At 34.3% G+C, this 19,757-nt stretch overlaps 1 protein-coding gene across 2 annotated transcripts; it reads left to right on the top strand.

Annotated features, from left to right (window-relative positions):
• The first annotated feature begins 1,694 nt into the window (after window positions 1–1,694).
• Window positions 1,695–13,551, top strand: LOC129004351 (uncharacterized). Of its 2 annotated transcripts, XM_054432917.1 has the most exons (7): window positions 1,695–1,782; window positions 7,359–7,567; window positions 8,165–8,518; window positions 9,160–9,410; window positions 9,812–9,971; window positions 11,625–11,724; window positions 13,410–13,551. In XM_054432917.1, the coding sequence occupies exons 1-7, from the start codon at window positions 1,766–1,768 to the stop codon at window positions 13,435–13,437; spliced, it is 1,119 nt and encodes a 372-aa protein (XP_054288892.1). In that variant the 5' UTR covers window positions 1,695–1,765; the 3' UTR covers window positions 13,438–13,551. The 2 variants fall into 2 exon arrangements, 1 of the variants encoding a protein (XP_054288892.1); XR_008491697.1 differs by lacking the exons at window positions 1,695–1,782; window positions 8,165–8,518; window positions 9,160–9,410; ... (1 more) ...; window positions 11,625–11,724; window positions 13,410–13,551 and adding an exon at window positions 3,497–6,780 and having other exon boundaries at window positions 7,359–7,451.
• Window positions 13,552–19,757: the final 6,206 nt, after the last annotated feature.

Below are 19,757 nucleotides of genomic sequence, written 5' to 3'. Positions count from 1 at the left end.
CAAAGATAATGTAATCAATCACACCACTCCAGTTATCGAAACTGAAATCGAAGGCTCTTGTGTGTATCATGTGTTTACTATGAACAGCTGTTTTAGTATGCAATCAATACAAGTTATTCGCCTGTTTAAGTAAACTAAATCTTTTCTTCATAAGAAATACATTGGGATTTTGATGGCCTGTGGGGCAAAGCCCAAGGACTTTTATTACGGGAATTGGTGAAAAAATTTTGGTCTACTCAAAAAATACTTAATTTTGACACATCGTTTGTAAAAATCTGTCCATTATTAACGGAGAAGTAGTGTTTCGTAGAAATCGCCTTCACGTACCCACACAGCACACGACGTCCCCAGGATATCCTATAAAAGGCCCACATATCCTATCCAAATCCCGGGATTAGTAGGATATCCTAGAGATATCCCGCAATAACCCGGGACATTTAGGATGTCCGTGGGACATCCTGGATTTCCCGGGAGATACGGGATATCTCAGGGATATCCACGATATCCTACAGGATATCGTGGATATCGTGAGGACATCCAATGGATATCCTACTTTTAGCGAATTTCCCATATAGGGATATAAGCTATTATCGTAGTACTCATGGTAAGACCTGGATCTGGGACCGATTATTTTCCGTTTTTTTCCGTTTTTCCCGTTTGAGGTCCCTAGAGGCCAAAAACACCATCCGTTCAAATTCATATATATATATACAGTATATATATATATATATTTATATGTCCGTTAGCGCGATAACTCGAACAAAATGATCCGATTTTCTTACAAACAAAAACAGCTGTTACAACACCACTTGCGACATTGCCAGTTCGAAGGCCGCGGCCTGTAGTTAAAGGCGGCCGTGGTGGTGTTGTAATAGCTGTTTTGTTTCGAAGCAGTTAAATGGTATTTGTGTATTTACGAAAGATTGATTACTGGACTATATGACAATATTTAATCCGCTTAAAAATTTACAGATATAGATTTTTAATTCATATTGTTTCGGTTTTCAATTCTGTATGTTTTATTTTCAATATTTTAATAACTTCATGTTCATAAATTTAAATTTAAATCAATAAAGTGCGAATAAATGAGCTGATGTCACCTGTCTGCCATGTTATCTCATGGGACGTCTGTCACTAACACCACTTGCGACGTTATTGCCAATATTCTATCAACCGGAATAACACTAACATTGACTTTGGCTGATATTTATCAAGATGAAAAATCAATGATTATGTGTAATCTATGATAAGGCGGGTGAAAAGGGGCAATATTGTAAAGGAGACTCTTGTTGTATAAATCATTTATATAATAATTATGATTAAAATCACAAATATTTTGAGGTTAGTATATGTCATTTATGCGTTATTATATTATTTTTGTGTTTATGTTTGTATTAGAATAGACATACCTTGTGCTGGTTTGTTTGTGGTATTGGATGGTGTAAACAATATGCGCTTGATTTCCAGTACTGTTAAATCTGTATTTCTAAATAACCGTACTTAATAATGTGCGTGTGGATAAGATAAATTTATTTGAAATAAAATAAATATTGTTGTATGTACAATGGTGCTTATAACACTTTACTAATACTAGCTACATGTTAAGTGTAACTGCCCGTGTGCGTGTGAGTTTTCTTTTCACCTTCAGGTTCCTTTTGACGCGAACATTTTTGTCCTTGGCTTGTTGGCGTTAATGGCGTTTGGCGTTGGTCTTTCGTTTCGTTGAAATTCGTTGTCGTTGTACCTTTACCTGCCTGACGAATCCATGGATGGAATTGAGAGGTAAGTGAAATTAATTTTGTATAATTTACTTACCTTATAATATTTTTTGTAAGATTGTTGTATACTTTTTACTAACCCATTTAAGTTTTACCGCTATCTTAATATCCCGGTTCATTTAAAGATCCCTGTAGGCCTAGGTCGAGTCAAATTACATGATAGCCTAGGCTACTTAAGCCATTTTTAATGAAGTAGACCTAGATGGATATTAATCACGCTTAAACGGTCAAATTTAAAGAGTTTATGAATCAAGGTAACCATAGTGATCATAAAAACCCGAATTTCAATAACCTAGCTTAGGCCTAGTAGCCTAGGTAGGCCGATTCAGGCCTAGGCCTACTTATTGCAGAGGTCATTTTATCAGAATGTGCTGTGTACCAGAGTTAGGCATATACCATATCTAAGTAACTTAGGCCTAAGTTTGAAATAGGCCTAACAGTAATTTAAAATAGGCCTAACTGAGATAAAATTAACTTGGGCCTAAAAATAAATAAATGTTAGGAATTGTAACTTAACTTATGTAATCAGGGCTGCACTTCACTTTACGTCCTACACTCATCCGAATGAAAATATCGATATAAGTTATCTAGATCATTCGATAATGTATATCGATTATTTCATTCAGTTAGTTAGGTTAGGTTTTAACCTAACTAACCAAACTTGATATATCGAATGATAATCGATAGCCTATACCGATCGATATTTTCAAACTTAAAGAGTTTATGAACCAAGGTAACCTTAGTGATCATAAAAACCCAAATTTCAATAACTTAGTTTAGGCCTAGACTAGGTAGGCCAATTCAGGCCTAGGCCTACTTATTGCAGAGGCCTTTTTATCAGAATGTGCTTCGTACCAGGGTTAGGCCTATACCATATCTAAGTAACTTAGGACTAAGTTTAAAATAGGCCTAACAGTAATTAAAAATAACTGAGATAACTTAGGCCTAAAAAATAAATAAACGTACAAGGAATTGTAACTTAACTTAGCCTATGTAATTAGAGCTGCACTTTACTTTAAAACGTCCTACACTCATCCCAATGAAAATATCGATATATAACTTAGGCCTAGATCATTCGATATAGGTATCGATTATTTCATTGGGTTAGTTAGGTTAGGTTTTAACCTAACTAACCAAACTTGATATGTCGAATGATAATCGATAGCCTCTACCGATCGATATTTTCATTCAAATGAGTGTAGGACATAAAGTAAAGTGCAGCCTTAATTAGTCCAAGACTGCTTTTATAAATGGGCCCAGGCCCAGGGGTGCAAGAGCTGTCCGGTGGTTTAGGTGGAGAGGGGGGCAATAAGCTTAGTCTCTCGGCTTAACTTATAGCTTGGCCTAAATGGTTTTGGTCTCACTTTCATAAGTGGGGCCAAACAGAACAAAATGAAAACATAAGGTACCGGTAATTTGCCAAATAACTTACCGTGACTCGCCCAAATACCATGATTCTTGTTTTTCTCGCCAATAACAAAAATATTGCTGGTGAAAGACGTTTAAACTTAGGCTATAAAAAGTAAATTCAACTTTTGGAGTTTAACTTAAGTTAATGAAATTTAAGTTATAACTAAATTTAAAAGTTCAAAAAGGCCAATATATAATCAATTGTTTTAATCACAAGCGCTTTCGGAAACTAGGTTTCCATCATCAGGCTGTGTTTAAACTGGTACAAAAAGTAAAATTGTATTTTTAATACTGTAGGCCCAATTATATATGTCTATTAGGCATTTCTAGGTTGTGTTTGGAAATCTAAACAAATCGGTAATCTGAACTACCTACTAATTGGTTCGGACTTTTGACGCTCTACTGTAACTTAACTTATAATTTTATTTGGTTAGTTATGAGTTAACCTAACTATCGAAACTTGATACATTGAATGAAATAATCGATATATTGACTGATATAACTTATTCATTCGATTGTTTTTGGCCCCACTTAACTTATGGAAGTCTACCCTGAGGTAGCAAACTTAACTGAAATAGCATGAACTTAACTTACCTAAGTTAAATATCTTGTATTTCTCAGTCTATGACAAAGCGATGTAAATAAATTTGACTATTTAGGCTAGTTGAATTTTTAAAAAGGCTAGCCTATAAGCCTTTGTAAAGTAGGAAACAAAAAAATTTCATCAACGGTTTTGAAAGATTTTGCCTAATTTAAAATAGGCTACACTAAGTTAACTAGGCCTAAGTACTGTTCCGTAGAGTACCGTACCTATGATAAATTATCGGATTAAATTATGATCAGTTTGATAAATTATGAAAATTGCATTGGATAACTTAAGTTCTCACAACTTACAATGATTTATGTTGGATTGCATCATTACATCAATGTACATTAAACTTTTCCTTAATAACAATAACGTGATGATGAAAAGTAATTAAGTTAATTCTAGTACCGTTTTCATAATCTAAGGCTTAGCCTACCTTACGATCTTGGATTTATTTTGGAGACCTAGGTTTCTACGCCGGAGCGTTATCGTCAGTCCTAGGCTAAGCTAATCTTTTAGAAGTTTAAACACATTAAATCAATTGGATCGTAAGGTTAACCTTAGATTATTACAATGTTTAATAACGATCCAGAGGTTATTTATCCAAATTTAGTACCGTATTATTAAGTAGGTTGTGAAAGGAAAAATCGAAGATGTAGGTGGGTCGTAAAACCAAAAGGTTTGGGAACCGGTGACTTAGTAAACTATTTTGTTTTTTATAATGTTTATAGCTTATGGTATTTCTAATTTTAGGACAACAACTTTTACATAAAGAGATAAAGGGAAGACCTAAAAAATGTCAAAAAGGAAATTATGTACTTATTCATCACGTCACATCCGCAGACTGGTTGATAGAGAGCAGAATTATTCAGAACAAGAGATTTCATCGGATGAAGAGATTGTAAATAGTTTTTTTAGCCAGCACACAACCAATATTGTTCCAAATGATAACTCAACACTTCAATCATCTACTCAAACACAACCCTTGTCCTCCACTTCATCACCCAGCTTTCTAACAGACATATATGGTTCATCATATTCTGACACAGATTCACTTGAAGATGGTTCAGATTGTTTTTCTTCTTCCAATTCTACTTTGTCAAGCACAATGACCAATGATGACCACAATGAATCAAATATCTTTTCAAATGATTCCTCAGTTAAAAATCCATGTAATACTTCTGTGGACATAGATGAAAGTAAACTAGCAAACTGGGCTCTTACCAACAACATCACCCACACAGCCTTGGGTTCTTTGCTTGAACTTTTAAAGACACATCCTTGTCATGCAAACCTTCCAAATGATGCAAGAACTATTCTCAAAACACCTCGTAGCTCTATTGTTAAAAGTGTACCTCCTGGCTCCTATTACCATTTTGGAATTAAAAGCGAAGTCTGTAAATATTTAGGTGGGTCCAATTTTCAAATTGATAATTTCAAAGGTATTGAACTGGCCATTAATATTGATGGTCTGCCCATATCAAAATCATCTAATAGTGCGTTGTGGCCCATATTAGGTTCTTTATTTGAATCAAAAGATGTATTTATGATTGGTCTGTATTTTGGTACATCCAAACCGTCAGATTGTTCGGTTTACTTGGAGGATTTCGTCAAGGAGTGTATTGACCTCACAACAAATGGCTTCAAATTTAACAATAAAATGTATAAATTCTCGCTTAAAGTAATTACATGTGATGCACCAGCAAAATCACTAGTTTTATGTACAAAAAGTCATGGTGGCTACTCCAGTTGTCCTAAATGTACTGTAGTTGGTGAGTACAAGGAGAAAAGAGTATGTTTTCCTTTGATTGATGGTAATTTGAGGTCAGATGATGATTTCCTACAACACAGAGATGAGGACTACCATATGGGTAAAAGCCCTTTAGAAGTTATCCCTGGCGTAAGGCTTGTGACAAATGTGCCATTTGATTATATGCATGTTGTATGTTTGGGAGTAATGAGGAAGTTAATAAGACTTTGGTTGAAAGGGCCGCTATCTGTGAGGATTGGTAATGCTTCTGAAGCCATAATTTCTAATCAATTGACAGAACTTGCTAACATATCTGTCCCCAAAGAGTTTGTTCGGAAGCCAAGACCCTTAAATCAAGTAGCACACTGGAAAGCAACAGAGTATAGACAGTTCTTATTATACTCTGGACCTGTTGTCCTTAAACAAGCTCTAAGGAAAGAGTTATACAATCATTTTCTTGCTTTGCATGTAGCAGTAAGAATACTGTGCTGTCCGATATTATTGAACCAGTTAGCTGATTATGCCAGGGAGTTAATGAAATATTTTGTCAAATGCTTCTCTCTTTTGTATGGAGAGTGTTATGTGTCCCATAACATCCATGCGCTACTCCACCTACCAGACGATTGCATAAACTTTGGGGTTCTAGATCAATTCAGTGCCTTTAAGTTTGAAAACTTTTTGCAATTACTGAAGGGAAAACTGCGCAAATCTGAAAGACCACTTCAACAAATCATACGGAGGTATCATGAAATGCAACACAATAATGTTAGCAAACCATCAAAAACGACAAATACTTTTGAAATTATCTTTACATCACAACATAACAATGGGCCACTTCCAGCTAATTGTGAGTCCCCACAGTACTCTGCTATTCAGTACAAAAATATGTATTTGAGTAGCAAAAGTGAAGCCGATAATGTTTGTGGCATTCAAGGAGGGAGGATAGTGAAAATAAAAAATATTGCAATCTGTTCTATAAATAAAACTCCAGTAATCATTGGTAATGAATATGCATCAAAAAAAGACTTATTCTCCAAACCGTGCAGTTCCTCATTACTTAATACATTTGTCATTGGCGACGAAAAGAACATTAATATCTGGCCTCTCAGTAAAGTAAATTGTAAATATATGAGAATTCCAATGGGTTCTGCTAAATATGCTGCAGTGCCTTTGCTCCACAGAGATTGAATTAAAGTTTAAGACTTTATGAATGTAATGGAAGACGATTATGGATGTAGACTACATGAAACTGCGCTGTAAGTTTTTCTAATTGCAATACCTGTAAATTAATTATTGAATTTGGTCTCTTTGATCAACACAGAAAGAGTTGTTTAAAGGCTTGATAATATATTTTTATGTTAACTGACTTTTGTAAATAATAACTTAATAATTAGAGTCCTTTTAAGCACCTAAACCTAACATCTCCAAAAATGCAGGTACATACAGTGTCAATATGCACTATATTTCAGCATTTTAAGAACACAATTAATCAAATAACAAAGAAGACAATTTCTATTACAGATCAAAAATATAAGTTTTTTTTAATTAACGTACATTGAAAAGAAGCATAGCTTGAATACATTTTCCATACTAACATGTAGGCTATTAAAACAAAATGCAATTTTGTGTTTGATATCTCTACTCTTCTAATGATAATTTATTTTCCTGAAGATGTAGCAAACTATTTCAAAATTACTATCCCCTCAAAAGCACTTTTAAGTTGCCTTTGCACCTTTGATTCACATTCCACTATGTTCACTCATTACTATTGTATTTTTATAATACTATTATTTTGCGTGAGTATTTTTTTATAAAATTCCAATTTGTTTTGCAGATTGGATAGTCGACCCTATGCAATTGTCGAATTTCCGGATGGAGTTCAGTTGGTTGCAGCCAAGTGGATCACTGGGGAAACCGGTGAAATGACGTGCTCCTGGCCAAACTTTACAAGTAATACCAGATACGATCAAGCAGTGAAAAATTTGGAGAAACCAAATGGGGATTGGAAAACATATCCAGTAAAAAACATTGTTGCCTATGCAGGTAAGATGAGTTCATTGTAGTTTATAACTAACTAATCTCTGCAGATAAATACAGAAATACATAGGATTGTTGTAACCAGAGGAGTACCTACACATTTTTAGGTACAATATTAGATAGTTGACAAATTTACAAGCTAATTAAAGTTACAGTACTAAACCTAAAATGAATAAATGATTTTATCAAATTTTAAATATGCTAAATATGCTGATAAATGATTTTAAATCAAATAGGCCTACTGTTTAATGCATTCTGATCAACATAAGACCAAATTTCATGACAGTTATATAGGTCTAGTTTCTGTAAATTATCAAATTTTTAACATTCACCTGTATAAACTTTGTTTACATAAAATTTTAACCAGCAATGAGCTTGACCTATAAAGAGTAAAGCCCTAAAACACAAAATATTTTTTGATCTCTAACTTGCTTTACCATTCACCTATGGTAAGAGCTCTCATTTCTAGAAATAACTAATTGCTACCTAGCATGTTTTTGTAACTAAGATTACTAAAGATAAAGAGACATGATTTATCAATTATGTTTCAAACCATCACCTTTCTTATCTTTTAGTATTTCTGTATGTGATGTTCTTTTACAGACTCATTCGAAAAAGGAAAAGAGAAGTTAAGGGAAGCTGAGAACTTCTCAGACGTAAATAGTGGCTACGACACAGAGGTTCAGAAAAGAATTCGACGTCAAAGAGCATCAAAGAAAAAGCTACGGATGGATAATTATTTTATGGGAGGAAGCAGTTCTGAGTCAAATAGTAGTGGTGATGAGACATCAAAGAACATGCCATATACAAAAGTAGCAAACATTCCTGTGCCTCCTCAACCTCCTGTTTTTTTTAAATCTCCAAATGCTTCAACCAAAGTGCAAAAAATCTACAGTCCGCTTAGTATTACAATGGATTCATCACAAACATCATCAGAGGAACAATCAAAAGCCACTGGTAATAATTTGTACAATTTTATTTTTTAGCAGTAGGTCTACTATCCCTATTATTTTTTATCAGTACTATCCCTATTTAATGTCATTGGTAAAACAGTTTGGTCACTGGTGAATTTTAGTTTCATTTTAGTCCTTAGTTTCATTGGATAGTTTCATTTTGTAATAGAGGACATGGCAAACTTTTAATGAAAATTGGTCCCATCCTAACCCTTTAAATTGTATTCTAGAACAGGGTTTTACTTGACTCACCTATAGATTTGTGCGTAATTTGCGAAAATTATACCCACATACATTCATGGCGTCTAATTGCCAAATTGTGTAACAAATTTTGTTATATGTTGTATATTTATGGTTTTCTTTGCATAATTTTAAAGTTTGTAAAAAAAGTTTTGTAACAATGGGTTTTATAGGGGGTGCTCAGCCCCTCCCCCCTTGCCCATATTGATTGACACCCACGCACATTGGTTTCGAAATATTATTCCCACTTAATTTTTTAATTGATGAGTTTAATTGACCTAAATTGAGATCTTTTATTTACAGATTTGCTAACCACATGCATCTGGTTTGATAACCATTTTTGTGGTTGATTTTTAACCTTGATCTGTATTCTATGCAACAAATATATTTTTGTGGCTGTTACAGAATTTGAAAAGTATACTCGGAAATCTCTTTCTGAACTGAGGTTCAAAATTAACTCCATTTTGGAGACTCAAAAAGAAATTCTGAAAGAGCTAAAGGCCATGCCTTTGGGAGTTCCACAGAGCATCTCATCCTCCAACTCTGAGGATGATTTAATAAATCAAGAGGCCTTTGGAAAATTACCTGTTAAAACCAAAGAAGAACTGAGAGATTTTGAGGAACATCTTCAAAAACGCTCTTTCAGGGAGTTTGTGGTGAGTTTGAGCTATTTGTAAAAACCTTAGCCATTGTGTGCTATTTGTAGCTTTTTGTAACTCAATTTATTTCTCAACAATCTCAACAATCAAGCAAACTTTAACTTGACAAGTTAAACCACATTAAATACCGAACATTGACGGTGCTATTTTAAAAATCAAATAATCATTCAGTCTTTTTGAACACCCACAATGTTTTGTAGCCTGACATTTTTATACATAAAGAGAATATTATTCTTGTTTTAGGTAGAAATGAAACATATATCACTAAGAACATTTTTGTAATTTGTATACACCAATCAAATTATTAAAGTAATTTGATTGAAAACAACACTTTAAGAAACATCATTAACATGATCTATTAAATAAGATTTTATAATATCGATTCCTGTATTTTTTAGGTCAATGAGTTGAGAAAGTTGGGGGGACATGACCTGAAATCTATTATATTGATCATGATGCCGAAAATCTTATCAAATGAGCTGGCCCAAGAGTTCTCATGGATTGGGGGCAAAGGAAAAACAATTTTTTCAACCTTGCAAATAACCAAGGTTATTCTGGGTAAGTTACTACAGCTTTAATAGATATTCATTTTTATAACATTAATGCTATCATATCTTTTAGTTTTTGTATCTTCTAAAATATGTAATTGGTAACTCGAGCCAAGTTTTTGGTACCTATAGGAAGGAGGAAAAAACTGCTTTTATACTATAAAAACTTATTGCAAATTACCTTGACAAGATATAATTATTGTTAACTTACTGGTTGTATTACTATTTGTTGGTCAATGGTGTTTTTAAAACACTTACCAGGGCCATCCGAAGGGGGGGGCAACCGGGGCAAGCTGCCCCGGGCGCCGCGGCTGAGGGGGCGCCGCGCAGCGGCTATTGGTATTAACATTAGGTATGGGCGGGTCCCAAAAATTCGGTAAATTTTCGGGAAAAAATATTTCTGATTATCGGGACGGGATTACAATTGATTCGAGAATTTTTCGGGACGGGATTTGATCCGATCATCGAGGTTTTGCCGCTTCGTGAGTGACGATGACGCCGCTATCGCGAGAGATGTTCACGGTAATTCCACGAACGCAGGAAGCGAAGTCATTTCGACAATCACACCGTGACCGCAAGTCATTTGGACGATCGCGCCGTGATCACGAGTCATACCGACAATTTCGCCGTGACCGCAAGTCATACCGACGATCACGCTGTGACCGCGAGACTTTCTTTTTATGCACAGGAAAAAATCCCGTCCCGTCCAGAACTAAAAATTCAATCTCGTCCATCCTGTATTAACATAGTATTAAAAAACAGACGAGGGGCAACCCTGACACTTACAAGACATAAATAATTTACCAAAGTTTAGACGACCAAGTAATCAGTACAAAAATATACCAAATATTCCAATGTTATAACACATTAGGTTGTTTTGCTGAGCATTATTTATCTAGAACCTATAGTCTCTAATGCATTGGCGAGCAAGCTGGTCTAGTTGTAGGGTGCAGGGCTTCGGTGCCCGAGGTCCCGGTTCCTAATCCCACCAATCACCAATGGACTTTATCTATGTGATAATGCTGCAACCCTGTAGGACTGAAGGTGGGACATAACAAAAACAAGCATCTCATCCATTGATACTGTATGCTAGTAGTGTGCTAGTAGTAGTAGTGTTGATGTAGTATGCTATTGGAAACTGAAGTAGACATCCCATCAATGGATCAGCTGTTGCCATTTTTTTTTCTTTTGTTGTATGGGCCAACCACAGAATTTACTAGTGTCTAAAATTATATTTTATACCTTATATTCTGTTGCTGACACAGTTGATGGTTCATAACAGCTAATATAGCTCACAATAAGTCGTTCCACCAGTTTAACCAGGTAAAACAGTTCTTGTATTCAACATAAATTATTCATTTAGATCAGCGCAGTCTGTCGGTGGCTCACATCAGTTACGGCATTTAAAAAAAAAAAAAAAAACTGGCTACAACTTAAACATGGGAATGGAATCTCTAGTTGTATCAAAAGGCAGTGTTGTAACATGAATCTTGTAACATGAATTATCCCAAATAAGACAGGGCTATGGGGCTGGATGAGTATACACAGTGTACATATATATTGGCGATATTGGCGACTGAGTATGTAATGTAGCTGAACTATCAGATATTTATAGGTACTAAACTTTAATACTTTGGTAATACATATGTATTTTTACAAACAGATACTGCTCGCTTGCACCAACCAGCGGCCACGGACACAGACATCGCCGTTCCAATTAAAAATTGGCTAAGGCATGCCAAGGAGAGAGCTGAGAGACTGAAGTGAGTAATCAGAATTCATAATTGATTCGCAAATGGGTTTTTTCACTGCGGCGTACAAGCAATCAATGGATTTATACGTGAAACTGGCACATTTACACTCTTAACTTTACACTTGCACTAAAAAAACCGCCCTCGTACACCTGCATATACTAGGACTGCTTTCATAGCAATGAAAGCCAGTTGAGCGGAGCAATCATGTTTGCTTTGTTTAGTAAGGCAATAAATAAGAAATGTTTATAGATACAATACAAAATACAAATGTTCCCACACACTGCACTGCTAGCCTTTAAACTACTTCCTTCACCACTTCCAACGTTGTGGACCTGTTGTTTCCCTCCCTTTACATTGCATTTTAGGATTGCAGATACATTAAATCTATAACTGACACAGACGGTTCCCACACTCCAGACTGTTCACCTTTACTACTTCCTTCACCACTTCCTACGTCTTTGACCTGTTTCCCTCCCTTCCCAAAGCATTTTAATACTTAAGATACATTAATCTAACTGTCCCAAAGCGTTCCCACACTCTGCACTGCAAGCCTTTACTACTTCCTTTACCATTTCCTATGTCGTGGACCTGTTTCCCTCCCTTCCCATAACATTTTTAGTATTGCAGATACATTAATGTCACAAACTGATCCTACATTCTGCACTGCAAACCTTTACTATTTCCTTCACAACTTCCTACGTCGTGGACTTGTTTCCCCCCTTCTCATAACAATTTAATATTTTAGATACAATTATCTAACTGCCACGCCACAAACGTTTTCCACATTCCGCACGTCTCACCTTTAATACTTCCTTCACCACTTTCTACGTCGTGGACCTGTTTATGTTTGCCATTTATGAGATGGATTCATGAATGTGATTTACCGACAAATTGTTTAAGATATATTAAGGAAATTGACAGGAAAGCAGGCTTACCTTTAAATGAGTCCATAGAGACACATAAAACATCACAAAATTAAAAGTAGAAATTTTCGTGGTCACTGACCACTTTTTCAACCACTGGAGATTGGAGAAAATCAAAATGTTTAAGATATAAAATGTTATTTGTTATAACCTTATTTAGCTACAAATCAAATCTGTTAAATACTGTACTCAAAAAAGTATGTTTTATCTATGACTGTACCAATTCGATCAGTGGTCATTTCCAAATCGGGGCTTAAATGTAAACCTAAGACTTTCTCTGTGGTATTGATCGGTTGTCATCATCCAAATTTTTTCCCTATGTACTGTGTTTAGGTTGTGGCTTGATTTTAACATATGCTATAATTCTTTGTTTTGTTTACATTTACGTTGTTATTTTGTAACCATCATGGCAACCCATAAGTCCTATGTTAAAAATTAAAAACTTCGAGTTACTCTAAAATTATATAGGCATAATCAAAAACTGAAATTGGTTACGTCCAAACCATCCAAACACTTGACAAAACAACCTTGGTAAGTTTGGCTAAAATATGCTCAGCCGTTATTGAGATTAAGTCTTTATAAAGATTGCATTAAAGTTGATCCCAAAAAAGAGCTTCGCTTTGCTCCGCTCAATTAATACATGTACAAACTCACGACTAATTTAACAAAAAAAGCTCTATGGATGATTTTAAAACGATCATAAATTTGGATCATGTTTAATAGTGTTATGTTAATCATAGCAACAGAAATTAATTCTCAATTCTTTTTCAGGAACAATGACAACGGAAGCATCCAGTGAAAAAGTGGCAAATTGACATGTGTGTTAAGTGTGTGCGTGTATTTCAAATATTGTTACGTTACACAAAATAATTGATTTGTTATTAGATTTAATAACTTTTTTTTAGTAAATTAATGTTTTTAAACTTGTAATTTTGTGCTGTTTTCCTCCCACGCCAAAAATTTTCTGTTAAAATTAGTTCTAAAGTTGAGCTTTTAAAAAGAGTATCTATACAACATTATCATTGACTATTGGATACTGAAGATATTATGCTATTGGAATCCTTATAGTTATAAAAACCAATATTATTCATTCATTACAGTGCAACATCTAATGTTTGGGTATACAAATGAAAATGATTTTAATCTTTTAGTAGGTTTTTTTCTGCTTTGGGGGTTTCAAATGCCAGAATATCCCACTGCAAGATGAGCTCAGGACTATTGTGACATCTCTAAGATGTCCTGAGGATTTTATTTTTATAACCCACTTGAGTCCTGGGGATGTCCAGAGGAGATGGTTTGTAAAATCCCTAGGATGTCCTGAGGATTTCATTTTTATAACCCATTTCAGTCCTAGGGATATCCCTGGGATGTCGTCAGGAGAGGACATAAAAATATCGTGAGGATATCCCCCTTGGATGTCCTGTGGATTTTATTTTTATAACCCACTTGAGTCCTGGGGATGTCCCATGGATATCCCACGGGATATCCCCAGGAGATTGTATGTAAATCCCAAGGATGTCCTGCGGATTTAATTTTTATAACCCATTTCAGTCCTAGGGATGTCCCATGGACATCCCATGGGATATCCCTGGGATGTCGTCAGGAGAGGACATAAAAATATCGTGGGGATATCCCACCGATATCATGGGATATATAGAGGCATTCCCCGGGACATCCTGAATATCCCGGTGGGATGTCCGTGGGATATCCTGAGAATAGCCTTGTGCTGTGTGGGTATTATATATAAGGATGTGAATTTATGGATGTTTGTGTATAACTCTGAAGTTCTATCATTTGAAAACTACTGGACCGACCGATTGAGCTGACATTTTGCAGAGAGGCACTAGATAGTCTTAGGTACGGTACTAGATAGAGGTACTATAGGTATATAGTCTTGAGAAACACAGAGGCATTTTGAAGTTGTTAACACCCTAGGGCTATATACCCCACCGGGGGTTCAAGGTTTCCATGTTATTCTTTTGAGTATTCATATTTAAAAGGAAATAGTAGTTTACGCAACGATTGCGTTAAGTGAGTCTTTACGACACGAGTAGAAAATTTAAGGCACGAGCCTTGGCGAGTGCCTTAAAAACTTCTACGAGTGTCGTAAAGACTATTAACGCGAGTTGCGTACACTACTTTACCTACGACCGTTTTTTAATTACTATCAATCTGGATTTAATTACTAACAATCACTACTGATAACTTTTTAGAGAGGTTATGTTCTCGTGTATTGTCATTGCCACTGAAAGTGATGCAACGACTTGTTGTATAATCAGCTGATTTCCTGTAATTACGTGTTTGTTAAACTTCGTTAAATATTACATTGCTAGCAGCATTCTTACCATAAATAATATTGTATCAGGTACAATTCGGCAAATATTTCATTTATTTTTGGACTTCCACCAACTTAATTAAGAATACGCGAGTATCAACATGAACAAGTCGGATCAACAATTAAATTGGTCAACTAATCAGCTTAGTTGACGTTCGAAGCATTACAATTTTAATTCTTTTCTCTCAATACTTGAACCTCATTGGTCCGTTACCTGTGTGGATATGAGAAAACTATGCGGATATGAAATGAAACTATGCGGATATGAAAGTAAACAGCTGTAAAGTGGGACTTTTCAATTCTAAGAACTGGACTGAAATGGCTACTTTAAAAAACGGTCGTAGGTAAAATAATTTTGCCAGCTGTTTGAAACTAAACAAATTGGTTCTACGATATTTAGCATTAAAAAGTTACAGGTTTTACCAAGAGGGTGCAGCACTATTATTTTGTTTTCATTTATGACAAGACCTCATTTAAACCATAGACAAATAGAATTAAATAGGTAGACCGACCGCAGTGCTGCAGTTAGTATAAGTTCTGGCGTCCACCGCTAGGAGTGCCGTGTAGTTGTATAGCGCGTGCGCTGTACACAGCACTCCTGGTGGTGTACCCCAGAACTTATACTAACCGCAGCACTGCAGTCAGTCAATGTTTAATTCTATTTGTCTATGTTTAAACTAAAACTAAGCAGCAACAAAAAGCTGTCAAAGTAGGATTGCTTACTTAATGATTTGTGATATTGTGTGAATGTTTGATCTTTTACTTTTCTCTATTGTTTAGGTGCATAGATGTAGAACAGTATGGCTATGGTTGATGCCCTAGGGTTTAACATTTTAAGTTGGATTAAATCAGATATATTTATAGTCAATCGTTGTGTGTAAATCCAATAACATAAAAATTTGCTGCAGCATGGCTATTTTTTTGTTCATTCTCTTCAAACATTTGTCAAGAGGGTTGGCATGTTTATTTTCTGATGCCTCATTCCTACCTTAATAGTACAAGACTCCTCCCACCATATCCTAAAAACCTGTGTTATATGGGTTTCAGGCTGGATCAAATTTTATTTTTTACTGTTTAGAGGGCATGCGATTTTCTAAAAATATAGTTTGTTTAATTTTTTTAAAGCCTTGACAATTGAATACTGAAGATGCAAAACTTGCGACAACTTTTAACATAGGAATGGAATATCTAGTTTTACTGTATCATCAAGGGCTTAAGATGGTTGACAAAAGAATCCCTGGAGAAAAAGAGCCGCATGATCCAGGGGGATAATAACTTTCAGTGAGCAAGTACTTAGGTTTCATTTATCATGGTAGGTGCAACTCATGAACAGGTGTTCAGCAAATATTATTTGTAAAGGCCCGATCTGGCCGATTTCTTATCTGCCCAATACAGCTGCAATTAATTTTACATAAGGATTTTTGGCTTTGCTGTTTAAAATAAACAAGTTGGTTCTTTGATATTCCATGGTATTCCTTGCTCCCTGTGTTCGATAGATTTAAAAAGTTGCAAGGCTTACTAATAGGGTGCAGCACTATCAATTGCAAAACAGCTAATTGAAACTAAGTAGCAACAAAATGCTGTGATACAGAATGAGAACCGTCAAAAAGAGGATTGTTATACTGTTTAACGTTTTTACAATTCCATAAATAATTTATAATTGTATTAATTTGTATTCAAATAGTGTTTTTATTTTTAGGTGAATAATTTATCAAGTTAATATAACCATAGATAAAACATAAAGGACTATGTTTTGTCTATGATATAAACTCACTTTTTCCTAATTTTTTTTTTTAATGTATTGTGTTTGACTTTGTTTTCAACCAAAATAATAATGTCTAGAAAACTGAGTAGCTTGTTACCGTAATACTTTTAGTCCATACCGTAGTGATAGTGCATTACTCAACCCTTAGCCTTAAAACTAATTTTTAACGATAAAAATTGTTTCTACAGTTTACATTTTTTTCTCTAAATAGCTTATAACTTGAGTTTACAATTAAGTCTGATTTTAACAAATTTTCCAGGGGGTCTGTGCCTTAGGGTCATCCTTGTTACACCTATGATCAATTCAATGACTTGAAGGAACTAATATGATAGATGTTAAAGATCAGAGCACATCAGTAACGAAATACCCCTGCCGCAGCAAACCTGCGGACTTAGTGAATTTCCATGTGCCTGATTTGATTTTCAATTAAATCTATTCAAATAACATTAAGTTTAACGAGTAGGTACCTAGGTTTGCTGCCTACAGGGAGGGTAAAATAAAGTGTGTTTTTTTTTAGTAAAATTGCCTAGTATGAAATAAATAGATTGGCCAGGTTTGATACAAATATATCCATAAACAAGCAAACTACAACAGTTTACTTATTCTCCATAAGAATGGGATTTTTATTTTCTCCGTAACCAATAATTATACAGAAACAAGTCAATTCAATAGACTAAAAAATTATTTGTTTTTTAAGCTCTTTAAAATGGGTCTAGAGAAAATTTGGGAAAGGTCAAGTTTCAAGTTTTTAATTATTCCCCTATTATTATATTATTCCTCTACCCTGGTGGCTTACTAGTTTCTATGTGTTATTATTCTGTTATTATTACTGTATTCTTATGGGCACTTGATATTAGAATTGTAAAATTGCCCAACTTGATATAAACCATATGTGTTCGGTGATTTTTGGTGCTTTTTTTCAAAATTGTTGACATTTATTATAATAGGCCTACCGGTAATATCATCTATATATAAGTTTTATAACTTCTCATACAACAGATCAACCGTACAGTACAGAACATAATTATTATCTTCCTTCTTGCGAAGGGCAAGAGGTATGGCGGCTAGTTCTCTTACAATAATTTAATTTAAAAAAAATTCTTGTGACTAAATCTATATAGTTTTACTTGACCAATTTGGTTAATTAGCGAGTCGTTGGAAAGCTCACTCCCTGTAGATTTTGCAAATAATTTTAAGTTTGTTTTTGTTATAATTTATGGTGAACTAGTGGTCGTCCAGTGGTCGAAATTTCGACCAAAGATATTGAATGTACACGCATTGACTAGTGGACACTGAAGTTGACATCCCATCCATGTGGACCAGCTGTCGCATTTTTTTTATTATGAAAAATTGTAATTGTTTGAGCCATATAGAATGCGTGTCTAAAATTATAATTTCTTCCTTATTTTTTGTTGATGACAAAGTGAATGGATCATAACAGTTGCTATAGCCCATAATATTTCATTCCAAAAGTTGAATTGATAAAAAAACATCGTTTATTCGACAGAAATTAGTAATTTAGATCAGCGCAATCTGGTGGTGGCTTACATCAACTAAGACCAATTTAATATAAAAAAAAAAACTGGTGACTTTCACCATGGATAAACTTTCACATAGGGATGGAATGACTACAGTCAAGGTACAGAATTCTCTGTTTTCATCCCAAACTGTAAATAAAAAATGTGATTTCTTTCGTTTGTTTTGATTTTATGTTTATATTTCGTTGTTATTTCGTCACCAGCATGGCAACCCATGTTAATATTTTAAAATTTCGAATTCATATTTTGTGCTTATTTTTAGCCAATTTTAATTTATAAAGGGATTCTGCACACCTACAGAAAAATATCTTTTTAACAGTATGCGCAGATTTTCCCTATGATACACTTGAGCTGAGAAAAAGGGTTTTAAAGAAACATGCTTACCTATTAATATATAGATAGATAATTAAAAACCCACAAGAAATACTTTGTAAACAGGGGTTTCTCACATTTTTTTATAATTTGGAGGCAGCTAGTGCCTGCCTATATTGAGTAATTTAAATAATTTCATTAAATGAATTATATTAATGTGTAGGAAATTTTCTCTTTCAGAATATCATTCACATTTGCAAAATATCTGAGCAACCCCCAAATGTATAGTGGTGAGAAACTATACTGAATTAGAGATATTTTTGTTAAACTTTGTAAAACTAAATCTACAGTTCTAATGGATCGGTTAAATTTTTTATTTTAATAGGCAAGCATGTCTCTCCCTTTTTTCTCAGCATATGTAGATTACATCGCAGAGAAAATCTATGAATATCGTTAGCAAGATATTTTCCCGTAGATGTGCAGAATCCATTTATAAATTAAAATAGGCTCAAAATAAGCAAGAAAAATGAATTTTAAAATTTAAAAAACTAATATGGGCCTTTTGCGTTGTCATGCTGGCAACAAAAGAACGAATTACAAAATTCACAAATGGAAGAAATTCCAATCATAAGTTCTTATTTATAGAGAAAATAGAGCTTATTTATAGAGAAAATAGAGAAGTCTGTACATCACATATTTTTGGTCAAGTTTTCGACCACTGGACTACCTCTACACCTTTTCCAATTTTATTTGAGAACATTTAATTGTAATTGATTGGAGATTAGTCAAATATATTTTAGAAAACATCAAATGAAGTTGAGAACTGTTAGTGTATTTGAGAAGGCATCAAATTTATTTAAGAGCAGTAAATTAAAACAAATGGTTAAAGTATTAGAGAACTTGTGATTTGACAACTCAACATTCAGCTGATTAATAATCAATTAACTTCTCAAATTCAAGTCCCCAATTCCATATAATACTTTCTCAAATAAAATTCTAGACTATTCTCAATACATTTTTCGTTTTATCAAATTCAACTGACTAAACTCATTTACATAAATTTGTAAAAATATCACTTAATATCAATTAATAACTTCTCAAATAAATGTGGAAAGGTGTAGCCTAGTATTAATAGGTTGCGGATTATAGTAAAATAGTTTTGAAAGCGT

This window comes from Macrosteles quadrilineatus, unplaced genomic scaffold, assembly GCF_028750875.1.
Source record: "Macrosteles quadrilineatus isolate MER2022 unplaced genomic scaffold, UCM_ALF_1.0 Scaffold_9__3_contigs__length_116548681, whole genome shotgun sequence".
Taxonomy (NCBI): Eukaryota; Metazoa; Arthropoda; class Insecta; order Hemiptera; family Cicadellidae; genus Macrosteles; species Macrosteles quadrilineatus.
The sequence above is the reverse complement of the archived record's forward strand: the minus strand, read 5'-3'. Positions and strand labels throughout refer to the sequence as shown.